At 43.1% G+C, this 22,304-nt stretch overlaps 2 protein-coding genes across 2 annotated transcripts; one reads left to right on the top strand and one right to left on the bottom strand.

The window, feature by feature from the left end:
- Positions 1 to 1,792: 1,792 nt before the first annotated feature.
- On the bottom strand, positions 1,793 to 4,466 carry fbp1b (fructose-1,6-bisphosphatase 1b). Its single transcript, XM_070989049.1, has 7 exons — positions 4,297 to 4,466; positions 3,717 to 3,879; positions 3,538 to 3,630; positions 2,628 to 2,768; positions 2,348 to 2,485; positions 2,114 to 2,233; positions 1,793 to 1,981 (listed from the first exon to the last, which is right to left on the bottom strand). The coding sequence occupies exons 1-7, from the start codon at positions 4,464 to 4,466 to the stop codon at positions 1,793 to 1,795; spliced, it is 1,014 nt and encodes a 337-aa protein (XP_070845150.1).
- A 4,990-nt stretch (positions 4,467 to 9,456) lies between these two features.
- Positions 9,457 to 20,187, top strand: LOC139348789 (KN motif and ankyrin repeat domain-containing protein 1-like). The gene is made up of 11 exons (XM_070989131.1): positions 9,457 to 9,493; positions 10,361 to 12,943; positions 13,444 to 13,596; positions 14,104 to 14,212; positions 14,310 to 14,489; positions 14,616 to 14,703; positions 15,739 to 15,958; positions 17,134 to 17,276; positions 18,440 to 18,640; positions 18,842 to 18,940; positions 19,028 to 20,187. Exons 1-11 carry the CDS (start codon positions 9,457 to 9,459, stop codon positions 19,088 to 19,090), a joined length of 3,876 nt encoding a protein of 1,291 aa, XP_070845232.1. The 3' UTR covers positions 19,091 to 20,187.
- Positions 20,188 to 22,304: the final 2,117 nt, after the last annotated feature.

The following is a 22,304-nucleotide window of genomic DNA, read 5'->3' on the forward strand; positions in this document are numbered from 1 at the left end:
AAGCGCTGCGCCTTCCGCCCCGATCAAACATCTGCCATCAATTCACATCATTTAACTTTCAGATGACTCACATACAATATTCTCGCATTAAGAGGTTTTAAATTGCCAAGTAAAAAAGGCAATAAAAATTCCAGCGTGCTCTCAGAGGAGCTTTTGCCCCTCGATGCCAAGTTTCCAAGTGACATCAGCCGCCAGTCATCCACACAACTGTGTTATTATTGTGTTGTAATGTTATTAGAAGCTCATTAAGTTTCATATCACACTTTGAATCTGTTTTTTTTCCGTTGCTGGAGGCTGCAGAGCGTACATAGTACCGGGAAAGATACAGACCGTGTGTGCTGACTTGTGTTTGTCTACGGACCGTAATGACCGCTTTCCTAAATAAACGCTGATTGATTGAATGAGGCTTTTGTTCGAGCGTACTGTTGGAGCTTTTTTGTTTTTCCCAGCGAGTCTTTATGGCTCATTAGCGAAGTGGCAAAGCTGAAACATTTCTGGCTCTACCGAGGCCTGTCAGGGTGCGCTGCTGATGCCAGACATCATCAGACAAGGAGTCGGGTCGGATTTCTGGTCTTAATGATGTTCTACTGTTCTCTGTCAGGTTAGCAGAACAGTTCAGAGCTTATTGGCTTTCGTGCTGAGATAACAAGTTCCTTACCACTGTCATATGTCTCAGATGAATATGAAGCTGACCCAGCAGGTGGTTATCTTAGCTTAGCATAAAGACTGGAAGCAGGGGGAAACAGCTAGCCTGGCAAAATGCGCCTGCAGGCACACGTGCAAAAGATGAAGTATAAAAACCATATTTTGTGCTTTCATGTGGGTCACGTGCTGGAACTATTTCTTGGCCGGGCACAGAGACTTGGGTTCAGATGATGTGGGTTTTGTATGGATTAAACAAATGAGATAAAACGTGTTAATTAGTGAGCTTGTAGGCAGATTTTGCTTCCATCAGACGGAGCCAGGATAGCTGTTACCCCCTTTACGCTAAGATAAGCTGCTGGCTTCACGTTGGCAAGACAGCAAATAAGCCGATTTGCAATTCCTTTACGGTTAAAGCATCTGAATAATGGCATGAGATACAACATTTTAAGTCGAAAGGTAAAACTCATTGACTTTATACCTTAAAAGTCCTTTTCAACCGCATGAAAAGGATGACAAAATGTCCAGAAAGCCTCTGAAAAAAAGAGAAAACAGGGAAAGCTGTTTATGTATGTTTTATGGTTATTCAGAACAGTGATGTCCTTTCACTTGGTCTAAGATATCCGGGCTTGGATCCCAAAGAGCCATTATGTCTAACAAAAAAGAGTCGGTCACTGCTTTCTTAGCAGGAATATGAAAGGAAAGCATTGTTAATACGTTCTTAGAAACAGGAGAATCAGGCTGGTTGGATTCCCGGACTGGCAGGTCAAATCTGGTTAAGGACGGTGAAAGACTGTACTTCACAGCTTCCAGGTGTGAGTGTGTGTAATGTCTTTTGCAGCTCACTGAAGAACACAAGCATCTTTTTGTTTGTCTTTATTTAAAAAAGAGTAAGTCTCTACACCAGCATGACGGACTGAGCAGTGTGTGAGGCAGACTTGGACCCAGTGAGGTTCCTGGTTCCTTCGTCGATGCAGCTGCAGGAGAGAGCTGAAAGCACTTAACGGTGGATGTCCTGATTGAGCCTCCTGATTGTGCGGTTAGCCCTCCTTTAGGTTGAAAAGAAAAACACAATCACGTATTATCCCACACAGATTGCTAATTGGTGCCAATTTCACGCAGTCCGGTGTACGGTCAATAGTTAAATACCTCATTTGTTGTGCTTTTTCCAGATGGAAAGATACTCCTGCACGTCATCAGGGGATCCCAGGACCACGGGAACCCGCTGGTGGATGGTGGTGGGCTGGATGTCCAGGACGTTCATGGCTCCTGTGGTGGCCATGCCTCCTGCCTGCTCCATGATGAAGGCCATGGGGTTGCATTCGTACAACAGCCTCAGCTGTAGGGCAAGAAGCAGACGTAGGTGGGACTTCATGAGAAGATGCACGTGGATTTGGCTGAACTTGACTTAGATGATCTGAAATTAATTCAAACACTTTTTCTGACCATTTGTATAAACTCTCGCGCTCACCTTCCCCTTCGGACTCTTGACGTTAGCAGGATATAAAAAGATCCCTCCATACACCAAAGTACGATGAACATCAGCTACCATTGAACCAACATATCGACTGCCGTATGGAGCAGAACCATCCTGGAAACACAAATATGTAATGATTTATTCTATGAATCTATGAGTCAGTATATCACACATTAGGTCTTTGCAATGTAATAATGTTCAAAAACAGTGACTGCACTCTCATTTTACCTCTGGGTATTTCTTCTTTTGTAGGTATTCTGTCACATCTGGATAAAAATGCTGTGCATATCCTTCATTCAAACTGTAGATTTTTCCCTTTTTCTTAATCTTCACATCTTTATCAACCAAGATGAACTCACCGATCGCCTGGAAAAGAAAAGCGAGGAGCAGATGAGAAACATATCAGAATACCGTCAAGAAAACACATAAAAAACTGAAATAATGAGCAAAAAAGACGCTCTTCTGCTGGATATATACTGCATGAGCATAGCGTAAGCCTCGGCCTTACGGGGTCGAGCATGAAGCAGTTGACTCCTTGACCAGTGGAGAGGACCATCATGGTGGCACTGCCATACAGAGCATAACCGGCTGCCACGATGTTTCTTCCAGGCTGCAGAGCGTCCTTCTCGGTTGGCGCAGAATCTGTGGTCTATGCAGCAACACATCACAAAAACACTTTGAATCCAGTGCGACCGTTCACACTGGCGTCAGTCGTCTCTGATGAAGGATCAGTACAGGGGGGTATTGTAAATATATGACCTCTTTTTATGGATTCAGGGCCTGAATGTGAATCTCATTTAAAGTAATAAATGAACATGTTAACTGATGTTGCATCATTGTGCTGCTTTTGTTTATCTCTCTGATGCTTTTGAAAATTTACGAGAATTAAAGTCTCCTGTGTGGATTAGTAAGATTCGGATCTTTTCCTAGAGTAAAAGTACCACAATGTAAAATATTATCAGCAAAATGTACTTAAAGTATCCAAAGTAAAGGTACTCAGTAAATAGAAGAATGGCCCCTGTGAGGGTTATGTTATTAGACATTATCATGATGATTACTGTCGCATTAACAGCACTTTAAAGTTGTAGCTGGTTGATGAAGGTAATCTATGTTATATATAGTTACATTACATATATTTTTAAAGATAAATCTCAGTCTGCAACATCTGATAATTCATTAGCAACTAATAAATAGATAAATGCAAAGTAAAAAGTATAATATGTCTCACCGAATTGGAGTTGACTGGAGGTATAAAGTATAAATGTACTTAGTTATGTCAGTACTGGATGCTGATTTATAAAACTTTTGAGAGTAATATAAACTCAGGGAATCATCCATGTCAAATATAGGTTGAAAAAACAAATGGATGAGAGTAACTTCAGTGTTTTGAATCAGCTTGCAGAATCGTCCTCACTAACCTTTTTGTAGATGGCGAAAATTGTTCCAATGGAGACGAGACAGTCGATGTTTGAGGAGCCATCCAGTGGGTCGAAGCACACGATGTATTTTCCCTGTGAGAACAAATCATTTTATCACTGTCACAGTAACACAATACATAATACATGCACACACACACTCACTGCACAGCTGTACGCACCTGTTTGTCTGGTTCCACGATGATGGCCTTCTCGTCTTCCTCTGACACCAACACGCAGGAGGAGAAGGAGGACTTGATCATGTTGATGACCAGGTCATTGGACAGCACGTCCAGCTTCTTCACCTGGTCCCCTGTCACGTTGGTGCTGCCAGCAATGCCATATCTTCCAGGAGAGGAGAGAGGAGCAGACCGAAGAGATCAAAACCTCAATAAAAGCCACATATTCTAATGCAAATAAAGTGCCTTTCATTGTTCTCACAGTATGTTTGTTATTATTCTTGTTAAACCAGGGAGAACTTTCTGAAAAGCCCATTATCTTCTTGACCTTTGCCCTATAGAGATTGCAGAGAGCATGTGCAGAGTTTACCTTTGGCCGGGGGCCAAAGTAAGAGCTGCTTACGGATCCTGAAGTCACACTGCATGTACGTAAAACCAACACTAAACCCAGAAATCGATTCACATTTCAAACACATTAAAATGAGAGAGATTAAACCCAATGCAGTGCAGAAGACTAGAAATCGAAACTTGCTGCATGTTTCCTTCTATCACTCCCACCATTTAAAAAAGAAACACCACTCACAGGTTAGCGATCCCAGCCTTCCTGACAGCGGTCGAGATGGCTTTCACAGCCGTGCAGATGGAGTTGAGCACGTTTGTCAGCTCACCTGTTCCATGGGCCCTCCTGCCCTCCTCCAGGACAAACCTGGTGAGGGTCAGCACGTTGGTATCGAAGGCGCCTTTGTCAGACATTTTGCTGTCAGGTGTGGGACTGGGACCTAATGCCTTAAGTGAAACAGGTGAGCGGAGCCCCAAAGTTAAAAAGTGAACTCCAGAGCTGAGCGAGGGGAAGGGACGGGGGTGTGCAACTCCTCTAACCAATCGACAGCGTCCTTTCTGGCAGCGAGGGGTTGGTTCGATTGCTTCTGTCACTGAGGGTTTAAAGTGCAAAGATAGTGAACATTTGTTTTGTTTTAAAGTAACAATGCCTGATTTGATGCTGTGTTTTTATCAGCCTGCACAAAAAAATTGTGTGATGCAACAGTTGAAACAGCATTAATTGTGTTTATGGTGCATCATTATTCCAAAACCACTTAGCCTAATTCCTGTTTCCAGCAGATGCTCCGTGCTTTCCAGATATTTGGCGGATTATTTCATTTGCTCAGCGCTACAAGTGCCAAGAAGTCAATGAGTTTTACCTTTCCTAGTTTTTAATATACCTTAACTTCACATACATTTTCACTGCAATCACTTCTTCTACTCAGGAAAACTGGTGCACAGCTTGTTCTCAATCTGCCTGCAAACACGACTGAAACATTCCTTCCCTGCGTGATCCTGAAGAAGAGTAAAGTTCAAATCACGCTGTCCTCGCCCAGCCGACCTGACTTCACATGACACCTTTGATTTTACATGTGCTGATAAAACAGCGTATGAGGCAGAGGGAGCAGCGTACTGTCTCTGTGTCAGTGTGTCTCTGCATGCATGTAATTACTTCATGGCTGTCTCTGTCCGGGGCACAAACACAGGAAGGTGAAAGGACATCAGTTCAGAGCTGCTCGACTTACAACACAAGCTAAAGTTGAACTTTGAACTTAACAAGATACCAGGCCTGATAGTAGCCGCCAGCATAAGGCTGGTCAACTGGAGGATGGTTAACTGCACACCATTCAAAGCTGTTTCAGGTTAATGATACAAACGTAGCTGCAAAGGTCAGTTTTATAAACCACCAGGGGAGAGCTACACACAGTGGGTTTTGGTTTAATGGTCCCTTTTTACAGACACATTCAAAATACTTAAATAAAACATATATGTGTATATATTGTCTGCAAAGAACACCAGTTCTTACAGAAGTTATAAGATGTGCTCTTTTTTCCAGTCAAGCTGCATAAACAGATTTGTCTTTGCTGGACTTTTGTGCAGTGCAAAATGTAATTCTCCACTGCGTCCACATGATGTCGCTGTGCAGCTTACAAGCCGCTGAATACAAATGAAGCCTGGCCAAAGATTTAACTGTAAGGAGCATGCAATTTCCTGCTGGTGCTGCTCTGATGTACCCAGAATCAATTTGAGTTTTGCAGGTCTGCGCAAACAAAAGCATGCACTTACTTTTTAAAGCTTCAGCGCCATTAAAACAGCTCTGGTCGGGTTCTGCATCTTCCTGCAGGATAAAAGTGACCAGCTTCTTTTTGTCTCTGTAATTATAACAGTGGACTTGTATAGTTCAACCCATTAACAACATTTAAACAATGAATGAAGTGTAGTTTTGTTTGGCTTTGGAAAACTCGCAGAATCTGTGAAGAAAAGGTGAATTTAAGTCATATTATTAAAAACATCACACCATTTTTAATGATCGTTGAATAACTTTTAATAGTAGACATTCACCAGGAGTTATTTTAAGGCATAAAATGTGTTTTAAAGAAATATGATGTAAGCTATAATTGATCAAAACCTTTCTTTCTTTTGGAGAGAAGCCTGCAGAAAGCTGCGAGGAAGATGCTTCAGAGATATCAGAGTCAAAGATAATGTAGTCTTTACGCTGTGGAATCGATTCAATAGAAGGAAAGGCATCATCAATATTTCACGGAGGACTATTCAGCACCTGACAGAACACGGTGACAGTTGTCTGCGCATGCGCAGTGACTGCCCTGCTCCTGCGGGGAGAGAAGTTACTCCTTCAGATGAACGACTAAAAGGTGGAGCAGAGGCGGAAAAGATAAACTCGGGATGCGTTTTATGTGTAAAAAAAAAAATGCCATCAGACTTTTCTCTGCTGATGCAGCTGCTGTGTGACATTATTTTCAACTTGCACATCACCGGAACTTGTAGGTGCTCACCTTCTGCTCCTTGCACAGGTGAGTGGCTAGCTGACGGAGGCTAATGCGCACAGAGTTCGGTGTGGAACTTTAAAACAGACTCTTTTGTGTTGTTTTTAAGGTTTGCACCTGCACCATATTAAAGTTTGTCTCGTATTCTGACCACAAGGTGTCAGACAGAAGCAGCATCCAGCCCTGCTGACGTTTTGTCCTTTTATAAGACACTTTGCAATAAGGTGTCATCCTTTGAATATCTCATTCTTCAGCAACGCTCACCTGTTTCAGCAGCTTCTGTTTGTGTCAGAACTTGAGGGATTCGAGCTAAATGATCAGCAGGACTTCCTAAAACCCCTGCAAAATGGAGAAAAGTATCAGATGGTTATTCTCCCAGGGACATAACCACCCTAGACTCAACCACTGCGGCCTTTGACCCCTTAAAACGAAGCAATGTGTGCTAGACCCCTGGTCAGCAATCAAGTTATGGTCAGAGTTATCAAACAAGTCAAAAGAAAAAGAAAAAAAAACAGCATATTTTGGTGCAGCTGATGTGTTTTTTCTGCTTACTTTACTGTTTATTTTAACCCCTTAGACTTGTCCTAAGACCACCAAGTCAGGAGCTGCAGCCCGACACTGGAAAGAGATTATCTTCATGATGTGACAGTTTGCAGCAGTTCAATTGAACATTTGGCTGCCTGACAGTATTTGCACATTGTTTATGGCCCAGTCTAATAAAACCCGGCCAGGATGGCACACTGATGGCCATTGGTTGGCAAATAACGGCCAACAAGATGAAGTGTCCTTTTCAGAGTTTGCACTTAAACCTTTACTTGTCTTCTATAAATCTACTGGAGGTAACAATATAAATGTAAATCTTTATAAATATAACCTTGTGACATCTATGTGCCTCGTTCTGCTCAAGGTTATTTAAACAGGTCCTGAAATTGAATTTAATAAACTTGGCAGATGATTACACACATTAATAAAATTCACTCCATTTAGATGAAACCATTCAACAGCTGTTTGACCACAGCAGAAACCTGTCTTGCAAACAGAAATGGGTGGAAGTCTGGCCGAAATGTCACACCGGCGATTGATTGGTTGATTGATTTTTTTTTTATTTATTTAAATGCAAAGCACTCTCATTCAGACATAACTGCAGCAGGCCGCTGTTTACCACATGTTGAAAAAAGATGAATTGCATCTTTAGTCACAAAGTGCAACACAAAGCAGACATTTGCATGCATGAGTCATTATTTTGCAAAATGAATATTAGCATAAGCTCTGCTAATTCTGTTAGCTCTCACTTACTAATAAAAGATGAAAAAATAAAGTGACTCCTGCCCTCAGAAACAACCAGAACTTTATTCTAAATAAAGATTGAAAACATATGGGAGTTTCCACTGTGACTGTACAATAAACAATACCAAAAAATGACCCACTGTTGAACCTAATTGCTGATGCCTCTTGTAGACTGCTCAGCTTTGACACACTGCGTACTGGTGGCAGTAACTCATGTGTGTGAAACCCTCTCCCTGAGCTGAACTTAAAAAACCGCAGTCACCTTGAATGTCACGAATGGTGACGTCACTAAAGCGAGTCATTTTGGTAAAATTATAAGATACAGAACAAATAACATTGAGTTGAAGTAAATCATATTTGCTTATGTGCTAAACTAACATGGGCAAACACACACACACAGAGGACATCCCAGTGGCCTCTGGGCGTCACTGTGTGTGTAAGTTACTGAATGAGGATATGTGAGTTGCTTTGTGAATACATAAGACGCTCCGTGTTGAAAATATATTCAAATAATGTTCTTTTCATATAAGCAGTGAAGTGTTTTTGATGCAGATCGAACTCAAAAAGCGTACATACATTTAAATCTCATGTTTAAATTTCACTCCTGCGTGTCTTTCCTTGTCTCTAACTCGTTCATCTGCTGGTTCCACTTTCTGTTTTTCAGCGCAAACTTGACTCGTATGCTAAAATGTTCTGCGTATCAGTGATCCATGTTTAATTAAATGCACTGATGGCGGCTGGCTGTGACAGCTGGAAGTTACTCTTTTACATCCTCCCATCCATACTGATGTTGACGGTGGTAAATGCTCTATTACCATATTTTCTCCATATTCCTTGTGTGCATAGATTGAAAGTTTCCTGATACTTTCTGGAACAATCTAATTTCTCCTTTCCTAACCCATGCACCTTCATTTTATACATAAATCACTATTCAGCGCATCACTTAACTTGCAAACTGAATGGAGAAAAATACTGTAAAAAGTATGAAAGTGGTCCCTCAGCATCTGATTCGAATCAATATGTTCCTGTTGAACAGATGATCAAAGGTTTGCGTCCCCCTTCACGAACTGATAGAAAATCTCTTCCAATCAGGCTGGAACGGGCCAGTGTCTTCCGAGTGACATGGTAATTTTTATTCTGACTGGGCTATTATTATCATTATTAGTGAAATGTTAGGGTCCATGTAGATGCAGCCTCTGAGAGAACTACGTGCATCCTAAGCAAAAAAAAAACCTCCTTAAAACCTGCACATGCTGCGAACAGAAGGTGCTTACTTATGAGAAAGTGATATGGCGTTGCAGTGCGGTGAGTCACTGCTGTGCACCGAGGCTGAGCCTTTTTGCTCGCTGCACATTTGCAGAATTAACTATAATATGTCACGGCCTGGTGTTGCATTTCCTTTATGTAAGCATTGTAAGGTTAGCTGTTATTGACCGTTGGGCCTCGGCTGGGAGAGAGAGAGAGAAGCTGAACGAGTGATGCAGTGGGTCAACACATGTGCAGTAAAAGCTAATTATCAAGATATGAAGAATGGTTCACTTGCTTGCTTTTTTTTTTTACAGACTTTTCAGACTTCTAGCTGGATTTAAAGGGACCGCTCCGTCCGTATTGATGCTTTGTGAATCCTATTCATGGCTCAAGGCAGTTACGTCTTAAGAAATGTGTCAGGTAATAGCTTAAATGCTGTTTTTTGCTTGTTGTGGATTTGCTTGATGTGGATTTTTCTATGTATAATGCACAAAATACAGTCAGGTTTTTGTTTGAAGGGGTTATAATGGAATTTAAAGACTGCAAAGAAGTGACTATCTACATAAAATAAAACACGTTGCTCTCAATTAAAGTGTTCAACATTTGCAGTTTAAATGCTGTTATACCTCTTTCATAAATTACATTTTTTACTGTGTCAAGTAAATGAATAAGATTTTTTTTTTGTGAGCTCACTGGCAGAAATACTTGGAAGATGTCTGTGGCTGAGAAAACCTGCCAAGAGTATGGTTAGGCATTTAGAGGGAAAGTTGCAGAGTAATTATAGAGTAGCTTCAGTCTGTGAAGAGAGACATGCCATTTGCAGAGAAGTGTCTACTGAAAACAGAGTGTCTACACGATTGGTAAAGTCTCCTGTGTCCCTCCTCTTCGTGTGAGACTCTGGGGCTCAGAGACTTTATAGTCAAAAACACTTGGAGGTGATAGAAGGAAGGCTCTAGGCTCGAATAGGAACCGTCGCTGATGATATTGAGGTAAGGAAAGAAAAAAGAAACTGTAAGGGCAGGAAGTATATAGCATAAGGCAGTATGAGATTGTATGGGTTTTTTTGTATTGAAAACCTTTGATTTCAGTTTTCAATATCACTGGTTTGCTGTTGTAAATCTAATGTATAGTTTTAGAGTTAGTTTTAAACTTAATGCATAGGAAATGATTATTATCATATGCATTTTTCATATTTGGAGACTTGTGTGATTTCCCACTTTCTAGCCCGGCGATTGGGCTCTTTTTTATGCTGCAAGAGTAATAAACTATGGCTATTTGGTCTAACAGGTCAAAGCACAGAAGAGTGCATTCCTAACTACCTGGGGATTAAGAGTTATCAGCCAGACGGGGACAACCTCAAGTGTCTGGATAGTTTTCATCACGGCACCACCATTAAGCGGCTAAGCCTTAAGAGGAGGCCCAGAGTGGCCATAAATAATGTTGAAAAAACACAGAGTGGCGTTTCATCCAGCCATTCTGCAGAATCCTTGTCATCATCTAGCAGTGATGACACAAGACTACTGGGCATGTCTTCTACAACCAGAGGTCGACCTCCTCTTCCTCCACCGCACGGTTCCTCACTGGACAGCAAGCCCTCCAGAAATGAGGGACCGGCAACATCTCACATACTTACTGAGTCAAAGCCACAGCCTGCTGCAAGAACTCTTGCTTTACAAAGACAAAGCCCTGTGGTGGAAACAACCATTGGGGAGACCCACAAACATTTGGATCAAGAGGGGACAAACCAGCCTCCACCTCAGCCCCAACCCCGTCGACGACTGGCCAGCTTTGGAGGTGTAAGCTCCCCTGGGTCACTGTCCCCCTTCACTGGCCTGGGAGCATATAATCAGAACAACAATGGGAACAAGCCTACTGGCACCGGAGGGGATATGCATGTCCACCTTAGCTCATCGCTGGGCAGTAGAGGTAGCACAGGATGCCTTAGGCTAAGCCCACAGACCTCTGGTAGAACCACCCCAGTTACAGGTCTTGGCCCCATGCACCTGCAACATGTCCGCGACCAGATGGTTGTAGCCCTGCAGAGGCTGAAGGAGCTGGAGGAGCAGGTGAAAATCATCCCTATCCTCCAGGTAAAAATCTCAGTCCTTCAGGAGGAAAAGAGGCAACTGGTCTCTCAGCTGAAGAACCAGAATGACAACGAGGACACAAATGATGTGATCTGGAAGAGATCATGTGGCATTGAAAGGTCTGACATTGGGAACAAGGTGAATACTGAGGAAGCACTTGAGGACATAGTGAGAAGTGACTGCACTGACCTCAGGGAGTTCAAGAAACTGACTGAAGAGATGCAGGCATTGGAAAGAACCATCAAGGGTGGACGTCTGCAAGCACTGCGTGGAAAAAGCCATAGCTCTCTGCATGGCAAGGCTGTGAAGTCAGTTGCAGTTGGAGCGGATAAAGATATAGATATCGCCTCGTCTAATCCCTTGAAAGAAAACAAATATGTATACACTGATCAGGTAGAGATGAGGTCTGTGGCAACAGAAGTGTCTGAAGTTAATCTTGGACTTTACACAGAACGAGAAGCAGAGCTTGATGCCCAACAACTAACAATTGGTGCCTTAAAGGAGAGAATTTGTCACTTAGAAGCAGAGTTGAAAGAATCAGCTCTCCAGACAGAGATGAGTCGCCTGAAACTGGAACTTCAGGCTGCAGGTGCTAGGAACCGAGCAGATAAAACCTCCTTAGCTAGGCCATCCACTGTGAGCACAGGCACTGAGGCAAGGCCTCACACCACAACCCAGGGTGTGGGCAATCACACAGAGCTCCGGGATGCCAGCACAGGGGAGGCAACAGAGATGAAGACTGTGGGAGTATCTTGTTGTAGGCCTGAGCTGAAGGATGTTTGCACAGGACCAGATGTACCCATGAGCCACTGGGAGGTCAGGGAGCGAGTGGAGACCATGGAAAAGGGTGTGGGGATCCATGTTTTTACTAACTCGCAAGGAGTTGGAGTGGAGGTAAAGTTATGTGATGCAGAAACTAACACAGAGGTGCCAGTGGAGAATCTGGGCTCTAAAAAAAGGAAGATCAAGTATAATTCTGTGGCTTGTGGAGACTGCTCTGTTGATGTGATCATCTATGAGGCAAAGGACGTAGTCTCTCAAGGTATCGCCACAGATCAAGTCAGAGGGGTCGATCTGGGAATCATGGCATCACCCAAGACAGCTTCTCAGCGTACCAACACTGTATCCAGTTCTGTGTCTCGCTTTACCAACACCAGCAATGCCTTCAACACCGATTCCAGCACTAACACTGTCCTAAGTACCAAAGACAAACACACCAACACCACTCAGACTGTCACTAGGACAGTGTCAGTAGGTAACAGGGTCAAAGATATGAAGTGCTCCCCAGAGACCAGAACAATTGGTGTAGGAACTGTAAATCTACCAGGAAGTGCCTTAAAACAAACACCAGGGACAGTCGCAAAGGTAACCAGAGACACTGGTGTTGGATTCACAAACATTAATGACAATTTCCTGGTTGGACTGAAAACCCGAAATATGGCCTCTGGACCGTCCCATATGCCTGACCCCAGCAAGACAAGAAGCATCGGCGTAGGGGAGGGAAGGATACGGGATCTGTCCGTTTCGTCCAGTAAGCCGGCCCAGATGCCCCAGCAGTCTTCACAGTCCCAGTGGGACCCCGAGCTGAATCATTATATAGAGAAGATGCATAGGCTCCTCAAGGAGAATGGGGACCTCCTCACAGAGGACCACACTCACCACAGAGACGGGTTTGTCCAGCAGCACGGTAGCCGAGGTAGTGCCAGCTCCAAGCTGCCCTGCAATAGCAAAGCTGCAGCACAAGACGGAACAGCAGTCCATCCTGTGGATTCTCAGCCACCAGGTAACAGGTCGTGGAAATGGAAAAATCAGTTGTCAAGCACAGATGAGAGATGGCTCTCAGATACCAGAAAACATAATATTGAGATTATCAATAGATCTTCAATGCTTGCAGACAAGAGGCTGTTCAGTTCTTCTCATAGTTTTAGATAACACACAGAAATTTTCTTGGCTCGAGACACATTGTGTTGTTCTCTTATCCTTCGTACATCACACAACAAACAACTGCACCCATTCCTTAAACTCCTGCGCACATACAGTACATCCTGTTGTTGTGCAGATATAGTGTTATTAACATTCTCAGACCACACGTACATAGGAAGAGGTTTCAGCCCTCTTCCAGGCTAAACTAGCCAGGTTTGGATACATAAGACACATAAGCATTTCTCCACTGCGCCACTCGTGGTCAGGAATTCTTTATTATGTAATATACAGTATGAATATCTGTTAAGTCATGCTAGAACTATTCAAAAATATCGCTAACATCCTCTTCCTTTGTCACAGTCAGCAGAGAGTTTCAGCCCCCATCTCAGCTTTCAGTTGATTCTTCTAAGTGTGACAAAGCAAACCCTGGAACTTGCCAACAGGGTGGCAGTGATTCAGAGGTCAAAAGACTGATACAGATGTTAGAACAACAGGCATCCTCAGCTCTGCAAGGTAAACATGCATGTGGTGTGAGTGTGTGTGTCTACATCTTAGAAAGCTCATCTTGTTGTGAAGTGTAGTAAACATCAGCTGGGTAAGGATGCTGTCTGTGCAGAAGTAGTCTAGTTTATAAATGTTTTATTTCCAGACCACTCCCGAGGCCCAGTTTAAACTTGCGTTGGGTTTAGAGGAAGTGGCTGCCTTTGGCCTGGCCAGTTTTACTTTCTGAGGGATACACTTGCAATGTTTGGAATGATATCTGGTTTTGGAGGCGTCTCGTACCACATACCAGTTTGTGGCTGAGGGTCTAAAATTGAATGGCTTCGTAGGAGGAGCTTGTGTTCAAGAGAGTTTTCTCTTTTCAAATGAAAATGCAAAGCCTCATGACTCTTTCCTGGCTGATTCCTGTGCAGACAGTGGGTTTGTATCTGTTCCGTTACACCGCATTTGACACTAATGCTGAATGAAGTGAGTGTGTTTATTGACATTCAGAGGCATGTGCTTCATTGTTGCTTCTAGAGAGGTCAACTAATGCCAGTGTGCTGCGGTCTGTAATGAAGAAACAGAATGGTGACCAAGGCTGTAGCAGCAACAGGAAGAGCATGAAGTTCATGAGGGTGACCGCAGGGTAATCATCTAATTTCTAAACTAATAATTAACAACAAGCCTCTAGGCTTTGTTACCATTACATGTTTTCAGTATTAACTCTTGTGTTTTGTCATTAGATTGGACCCCATGTCATCGTACGAGCTCTCTGCCGTTGAGAAGGCTAACTCCGAGGAAGGGGAAAGGAGGGGGGCCAAAAAACTAAAGGAAGCTCCTCAGGATGGAACACAAGCAAGAAAGGGCAAAGGTGGCTGCAGCAAGGCAGCGAAAGGTTCTGCCAAATCACACACACAGCAGAGGTAACGAGCGGGAGTCCAGGCGGTTTTAAAGCCATCGAATCTCAGCTGAAGATTACTGCTATTACACTGTGCGAGTCTAACTTTTGAGGTCCGAACCCGTAACCTGTTGCATTTCATTCCTTTCAGGTGTAAGTTAAGCGAAAAGATGTTTTCTGCTTGTCAAGCCTTGAAGATGCAGCTGAGTGATGACACGGCTTTATCCAGCCGGGACTTGGTATGTTTTGTTCACTGCTGTATATTCACAGAGAGAGCCGTTGAAGGTCACAGTGTGTGTGGCTGTGCGTGTGTGTGTGTGTGTGTGTGTGTGTGTGTGTGTGTGTGTGTGCACATTTAATGGTATGTCACTGCATGGGTGTGGAGAGATGCTGGGCCAGGCTGTGTTGGAGTATGTCATTTAAAACGAAACGACTCTGGCATTGGATACAAAAAGCTCAGGAATGTGTCGGCTCTGTAATTTTCTGTCATTGTATTCTTCCTGAACTTGAAAACAGGGATATTTGTGAGTGAAGGGGACTCTTTACTCTCACAATAATTTGATAAACAGAACTAGAAATACATTGAAAAAGAAACGAAATACCAAGAAAACTCTCAACAAACTTTCTTGTGGATTAAATGAAGAGAGATTCCAAAGCTGAGTTGTTGTTGTGCTCTTTGTATTCTTTCATTCACGTCCTTGTAATGTGAGTGAAACGCATCCATTTAATGCATAATGCACTATGTCTAACGGCATCCAGAGTGCCGGGTGGCAAAGGCATCACCTGCCCCACCCTCATGCCTAAAACTAACCAACCCAACCAATGAAGGCAATGATACTAGCCAGTCAGAGGTAGAGTAGGGCAGGTCACGACTTCGCCAAATGGTGCGCCAGTATGGCTAATACATCTGGCAATTCAGGCACATCAATGAATATTTGAAGTTTAGTTTTATGACTAAGTGAGGGCAGAAGTGAGGGCAAAAAAAAATCATATTTTAATGGAAGTTGTGTCTGCTGGACTGCATCAAAGGAGATCTGCGGCACATTAAAAAAAAAAAAACTGAAGAAATGAACTTGAACTGGTTCATTTTAATTTGTGTGAACGAGCCAGTGTGAACTCGCACAGCACTGCCTGTCATTAAAGATACTCCTGAGTATTTTGAAGCAGTATTTGACATTGCTCTGCACACTCAATTAGAGGCACTTCCTGTCTGAAGATGGCTTTAAAAACATTGTTTTACCTGGGGGGGGGTTGTATTCTTTTGTCCTTTGCAGCATGACTGTCTACAAACGCTCCAGACAGAGTGGTTCTCTGTGTCCAGCCACAAGTCCGCTGCCCCCGACACGGTGGACGACTGCTTGTCTGCGTTTCGGGCGATCTCACCCTCAGTCTTGCAGCATGTAGCCAACATGGCTGACGGCAACGGAAACACAGCTCTGCACTACAGCGTGTCTCACTCCAACTTTGGCATTGTGAAGAAACTGCTTGATGCAGGTAGAGTAACGCTCACAGGGCAACGGGAGGCTATCATGTGTTCTGACGTTGTCATCATTTCTGTCCCTCCTCGATGTGAGGAAACACGTTGGTGACTGATTTACGACCAGCCAAAAGAGAAGTTTTTTACTGTCCGCTGCTCTGATACGATAATAATTACAGCACACTTTAAAAGTGCGTGTACCCGCTTGTGAAGTGGTCGTTAAAATCAAACTTTATCGATCCTCAGATGTTACGTACTGCTAAAGCAGCGTCTATATTTAAAGTGCAGAAGGTATAATTTGCCCAAACAGTCTTTCTTAAGATTAGAAATGAAGATGCACTTTAGAAATCCACTTCAAAAATCATAATGAACTGTTCCAGCATTTTCTCCAGCTGTGAGCAGGTTGAGAAGGGATCAAAAATTCAGAAAGATGATTCAGGCCATTCAGAGGCTTTACTGAATATAAATTCAACAGGCAGGAGCGGAGGAGATGAAATACTCTTTCTTGTTTTTATCTAAAAGCCTTGAGCCTTCCAGAAGAAGTTGGACCCACCTCTGTCTGGTCGAAGGCCAGGTGGAATAGAAGCATATTATCAGGGAAAAAGTCAACGATCCTCTGTGTCATGGACATTTATCAGCATTATGTTTCCGGTGTTCGTGGTGGAAAAAGCATGACTAAAGCTTCTTCTAATGTCACTCGAAATGCAGTCAGATATCGCCTTGCCCTGAAAGGAAAGATGAACTACGTCTACAACGTCCTTGTACGTAGAAAAGAAGAAGAAACCTTTTGAAAAAGAGAGTCAAGGCAGTTTGATGCTTCACAGGTTTCAGCCGCTCATTCTCTTTGTTGAATTTTAGCTGTCACAAAACACATTTGAGCACGTTTGATTGCACAGCAACAATGAAGCCACAGTCATCTGAGGACACTTTGAGGAACACTCGAGTGTGATTGTATCATAGCTGCTGTGCAATAACAGCCTGTCCCACCTTTTCAAATGTACAAATGAATGAAATTTGGCACTTTGTTTGACATTTGTACTCAGAAAAAGCCTGTTTTGTGCAGATACTTCTTGACAATATGAAACCTGCTGCAGTCAGTGCAGGAGGAAAAAGTCTGCAAGTACCATTAATAAATAAATGACGATATGAACCTCTTACATCTTTCTGCTTCCCTCTCCATCCGTCACCACAGAGGTGTGCAACGTGAATCAGCAGAACAAAGCCGGCTACACGCCCATCATGCTGGCTGCCCTCGCGGCTGTGGAAAGTCCGGACGACATGAGAGTTGTGGAGCAGCTCTTCACAAAAGGAGACGTCAATGCAAAGGCTAGCCAGGTGAGCGCGTCCTCAGGTGATGGAGGTGGATGCGGGATGTGTGCTGCTCTTTCTCTGTATTGTGTCCAAACAGCTTGTCGTTAATTCTTGAATAAATTGACATTTTTCTTTTGGGTTATTTTATTTTTAGTTCAAATCTGGTGTTTGCCAGGCCGGGTTTTGTTTCTCTGTGCATATACGTGATTGAACTGGAGAAAAGATTACAAACAAAAGGGGAATATAGATAACAGGCCTATTGCATCAACTTATTGGGAGCCGGCTAATCGGCAGTAAGTTTAGCGTGGTGAAAGATAAGCCGTGCACAAATGGAGTTTTTTGCTCATTTGTGCATTTTTATCACTCGAGCGATAATATCTGTCTTTGCATGCAGGTGTTATCTTTATGCCAGTTTTCACAGCCATTTGATTCCAAACTCTTATGTAATTACAGGAAACGGTATATTTATGGACTGTATGTATTTTTGGTATAACACTCAATTTTATAGGTCTGTAATTTCCTAATAATGTCCTCTGAAGTTCTCCTGGAAAGAACTGTGTAGTTTCCTTCTACTTATAGGAAAAAGATTTCCAGAGGAATTTTTCTTGAATGACCTCCTCTGTTTAAACTTAATATTCACTTTTTCTTGTTTAATACTGGAAACTTTGTAGCAGGCAGGAGTTAAAGAAAAAGTTCAGAAAAGCCTGTTCCAACCATTACAGGGCGGGACGGTGAGGAGATAAATCAGACACGCCTGCGAGCCAGAAGGCAGGGAGTAACTAACAAAAGCAGCTTTAGAAGAACAGATAGAGGAGTGAGAGTGACTGAAGGGTAACTAATATAACAAGTCTTCATATGTGTGATTTGTTTGCTTGTACACTGTTTTCGTTTGGCTGACCTGTGCAGGCAATTAATTGAAACTTCCTGCATAAATATCAGTAAAATTGATCAACATTTGGACTATAAATTTCCTAGTTCTTTCCAGGAGAATCATTGGCTAATTATCAGGAACTTACAGAAGCAAACTGAACGTCAGTGGGTGGATGTGCTGTGTGTGCACAGATCTTCAAAGTGTGAAGAATGAAGATCCGTCTGATTGCACTGACGAGCTGGAATTCTGTGTTTGAAACGTTAGAGACGTGCGGGCTCAGCATCATTGACCCTGTTTCCTGCGTTTGACCCTCCAGGCCGGTCAGACCGCGCTGATGCTGGCTGTGAGCCACGGCCGGATGGACATGGTGCAGGCGCTCCTGGCGCAGGGGGCGGAGGTCAACCTCCAGGATGACGAGGGCTCCACGGCGCTGATGTGCGCGAGCGAGCACGGCCATGCCGACATCGTGAGGCTCCTGCTGGCACAACCGGAGTGCGATGCCAACCTGACTGACAGCGTACGTGAGTCGCTGCTTCTGCGAGCATCGTGGCTTCAAGCTGAGAGGCTGAAGCAACTTTGTCTCACATGTGGCGTTCCCAAAAGAAGAAGAATTTCCATTAAGTCTGTCAGGGAAGTGAAGGGGTAGCAAAACCTCTCATAATGTGTGTGTGTGTGTGTGTGTGTGTGTGTGTGTGTGTGTGTGTGTGTGTGTGTGTAGGATGAGAGCACAGCCCTGTCCATCGCACTGGAGGCGGGACATAACGACATTGCAGTGCTCCTTTACGCACATGCCAACTTCTCCAAAGGACAGACGGGGGTATGCGAGCCGCACTTCACACTAACACTTAAAATAAGTACATATGCGGCTAGCCTGTTTATTGTTTGTGTTTATGTGTCTTAACAGGCGGCTGCTCGTCACGTTGGCAAGTCTCTCTCCTCCTCCGGTGGCAGAAATATCTTGGAATGAGGTGATGCCCCGAAGCCTGAATGGATGCTTCTCAAATGTTATTTATGGAGGTGTTTCAGAATCAAAGTGGCTAAAACGAAGGGCTAAGATTTATACCGAGGTACGCCGGGATCAGACTACGTGACTTTTCCTCTCTTTCGCTGTCCCACCTGACAGCAGCATCCTTCCTCCTCCTCCTCCTCCTCGGTCGTTAAGCACGTCACACTGCACGAGACGCCCGGCTGTCATTCACGATCGACCACGATGCTGGTAATTGGTCAACCAAGATATCATACATGCATGGCAGAGTATATTACTTTTGTTTGTATCCTGCAGTCATCAGTTATAGACTGTGCTATTATTTTAAAGTTTTTAATCTGCTCTCTTTAGTTCTCTTTGTTTGTAAATGATATTTATAGTAGCAATATTTTATAATTACAAAAGAAAAACAAGATAAAAAAAGTTTACAGTCCAGTAGCATCAATAAGAAAATATGTGAATTAATAAACAATAGATGACAATAGCTAAAGGCTTGATTTTGTTAATTATCTGAGAATAATACGTAAAATCTTAGAACTAGGTGAACTTTGTACATCCATATTTTTAAAAAAATAGATTTATTTGTATTTATAAGTTGACATTTTTGACATCTGTTCTGCTTTACTCGAAGAATCACGAAGCATGACGTATATTTTAAGCATTTAAACATCAAAGCTACATGCAATTCCATGCAACTGCAGCACTTCTTAAGATTCATGGGAGATAATGTTAATGACGACATGGGCTGTAAAGGAATATTTCAACATTTTGGGGAAATCCACAGCTTTGCTTTCAGCTGAGTTGAACCTCACACTGTTCGTCAAACACGAAAGATCAAACAAATGAGATGTAACGTGTTAATTAGCTTTCGAGGTGGTGGTCAGCGGGTTTCTTTTTACCTTGGGTCAGAGCCAGGCTAACTGTTTCCTACTGTTTCCAGTCTTTATGCTAAGCTAAGCTAATCGGCTGGTGCCTGTAGATTCAATCAAACTCAAAGCAAGAAAGCATTTTTGGTTCACAAAATGTCAAACTGCTCCTTTAAGTGGTGTTTTCTGTGAATAAAGAGACGTCTCATCATCACTGCTGTCCTGTGTTAACCCTTTAACGGTCCTTTCAATTGGATTTGAAACAATCTTTAATATTCAGTCAGACATTTACAGTATTACTAATCAAATGAAGCACAACTGCTTAAACCAGCTGAAGTCAGTCTGCTGCGGCCTCACTGGGTCATCAGCATTTCTCTCTCTCATTATCAGTCCAGCTGACACCAGGTTGATTCTCCACTGATGCCCAGCTCTCCGTCCTCACCTCCGTCCACCTCAGCAGGTGTTGTCCTCTGTGTCCAAGCTGTCCACACGTTTTACTATCATGTTACCTCTGACTATTTCAAGGACGGGGCAGCGAGATGCTTTGAATTTTCAGCATCTTTTCAGACGACAGACACAAACGACGGGCTCGTTGTCAGCTTGGCTTTTTGACCCGACAGTGCAAATCACGGCCCGGATGACTGATCAGAGGGTCCCATCCACGCTTTCGCTGCCGCAAATTAAAACTGTATTTCAGCTTTGTATGAGCTATAATTAATTTAGCAGACATTCAAAAATAACCTGCACCCTGGTGCTGCTCAGGCTGTTTTAATGGAGGATGGAGCTGGAGAACAGAGAGACCGGGGTGATGCTGGCATTAAATGTGGGATAATAATTCAATTCTACATCAGCCTAGGACTGAGACTGAGACTATTATTTAATTTTGCAGAAGGACACTGATAGACAATGAATATGTGATCGGTTATGAATTATAAGTCATAATATAAGACATTTCTAAAGTGTGGATCGTTAATTATCTGCTTTTTTGGAAAGAAAATGTCAATCATAAAGATGTTCTTGACATTAGTGAAACATCTGCAGGGACACAGCAGGGTGTCTCTTTGTCCCTGTGCTCTTGTCCTCTGCATCTAACCAGATGATTCACATTTTGTCTCTGCAAAGGTTGAAAAAGACAGGGCAGATGTAAAAAGCGATGCTGTCATTCCTTACAGCGTGTCAGCGCGTCCCATTACTGAGAGCCGTGCGACTGAGAGCGCTCTGAGTCATTTCCCAGCAACAGCAATAAAATACAATGATATACAAGGTCCGCCATCACAATCTGCAGTTGCCATGGCAACAGTCAGCGGTTTTCAGCAAGCGGTTCTTGGGATCATAATACTGAAATGATATCTTTATTTCACCGCAGCGAGCGAGCGAACCCAGTCACTTCCCACTGGCATCCAGTGTGAGCAGGAACTTCGCCGCCCTTTATCACCAACGAGAACAGATTTTCATTTAAGGCGTCTTCAAAATCAAAACAACAACAGCTCCATCCTCTTTCCATTCTTCACAACAATAATACATGTCATGTGAAACTGGCATGCAGGGAAAATCAGCACTGTCATGCAGATTAATCCCCCTGTTCACTGAGGCAGGAAATAGTGCAGCATGTAGCATGTTCTCCACATCCGCTGGCTAATGATTAATTAGCCGGCTAATGGTTTATTGTTTCAAGCGGCCTGCCTTTGTGTGTATGTTCAGGGTTTCTGCAGTTCCTCTGCTCTGAAGCGTGTGCCTCTTTAAAGCTAAATACAAGACACGATGCATCACCCTATCATATACTTTACAGTGCATCTTGCATCTTGAAGTGCACTGATGGCACAATTTTGCAGACTATGGCTATTTAGCCTGTCAGCTGCAGCACCTTAAACAGCACAGAAACTGGCTAACAACATACTGTCTGCTCGCGGACTGCAGTGTAAGTTTGTTTGGGGCTCAGCCTGCCAGCTGCTGTTCATCAAGGAAAAAGGAGGATTTCTGATATTTCCCGAGACCCTTTTTTCTTCCTTTTGATAATAAAAACAGTTATTATATAAACAAACAAAACATTGAAAAGTTTTTTCTTGGACTTTAAATCACAGGAGACAATAAAATACAGAACGATCTAGTAATAAAATCTGCATCATGGTGACTGGAGTGAATGTCACCAAACACATGATTTTTTTATAGTATGCCACATCACAGAGCTGAAACTACAACAGACATCACATGTAGTTTCTCTTCCAGTAAATTCCAGCGTACTGTCACCCTGCTGTCAGACGTGTAGAGGGAGCTACATGTTGACATAGGAATTCACTTCAGCATCAGCCTCGTCGTCAAACAAGATGTGG

Source organism: Chaetodon trifascialis, chromosome 20 (assembly GCF_039877785.1).
Source record: "Chaetodon trifascialis isolate fChaTrf1 chromosome 20, fChaTrf1.hap1, whole genome shotgun sequence".
NCBI lineage: Eukaryota > Metazoa > Chordata > Actinopteri > Chaetodontiformes > Chaetodontidae > Chaetodon > Chaetodon trifascialis.

Excerpts from the sequence above, each read along its gene's own strand:
- fbp1b (XM_070989049.1), bottom strand. The coding sequence starts at position 4,466 with ATGTCTGACAAAGGCGCCTTCGATACCAACGTGCTGACCCTCACCAGG. Across the intron at positions 2,769-3,537 it reads TTTTCGCCATCTACAAAAAG|ACCACAGATTCTGCGCCAAC; the intron begins GTTAGTGAGGAC and ends GTTGCTGCATAG. Across the intron at positions 1,982-2,113 it reads TCAAGAGTCCGAAGGGGAAG|CTGAGGCTGTTGTACGAATG; the intron begins GTGAGCGCGAGA and ends CTTGCCCTACAG.
- LOC139348789 (XM_070989131.1), top strand. The coding sequence starts at position 9,457 with ATGGCTCAAGGCAGTTACGTCTTAAGAAATGTGTCAG. Across the intron at positions 14,704-15,738 it reads CTTTATCCAGCCGGGACTTG|CATGACTGTCTACAAACGCT; the intron begins GTATGTTTTGTT and ends TGTCCTTTGCAG. Across the intron at positions 18,941-19,027 it reads TCTCCAAAGGACAGACGGGG|GCGGCTGCTCGTCACGTTGG; the intron begins GTATGCGAGCCG and ends GTGTCTTAACAG.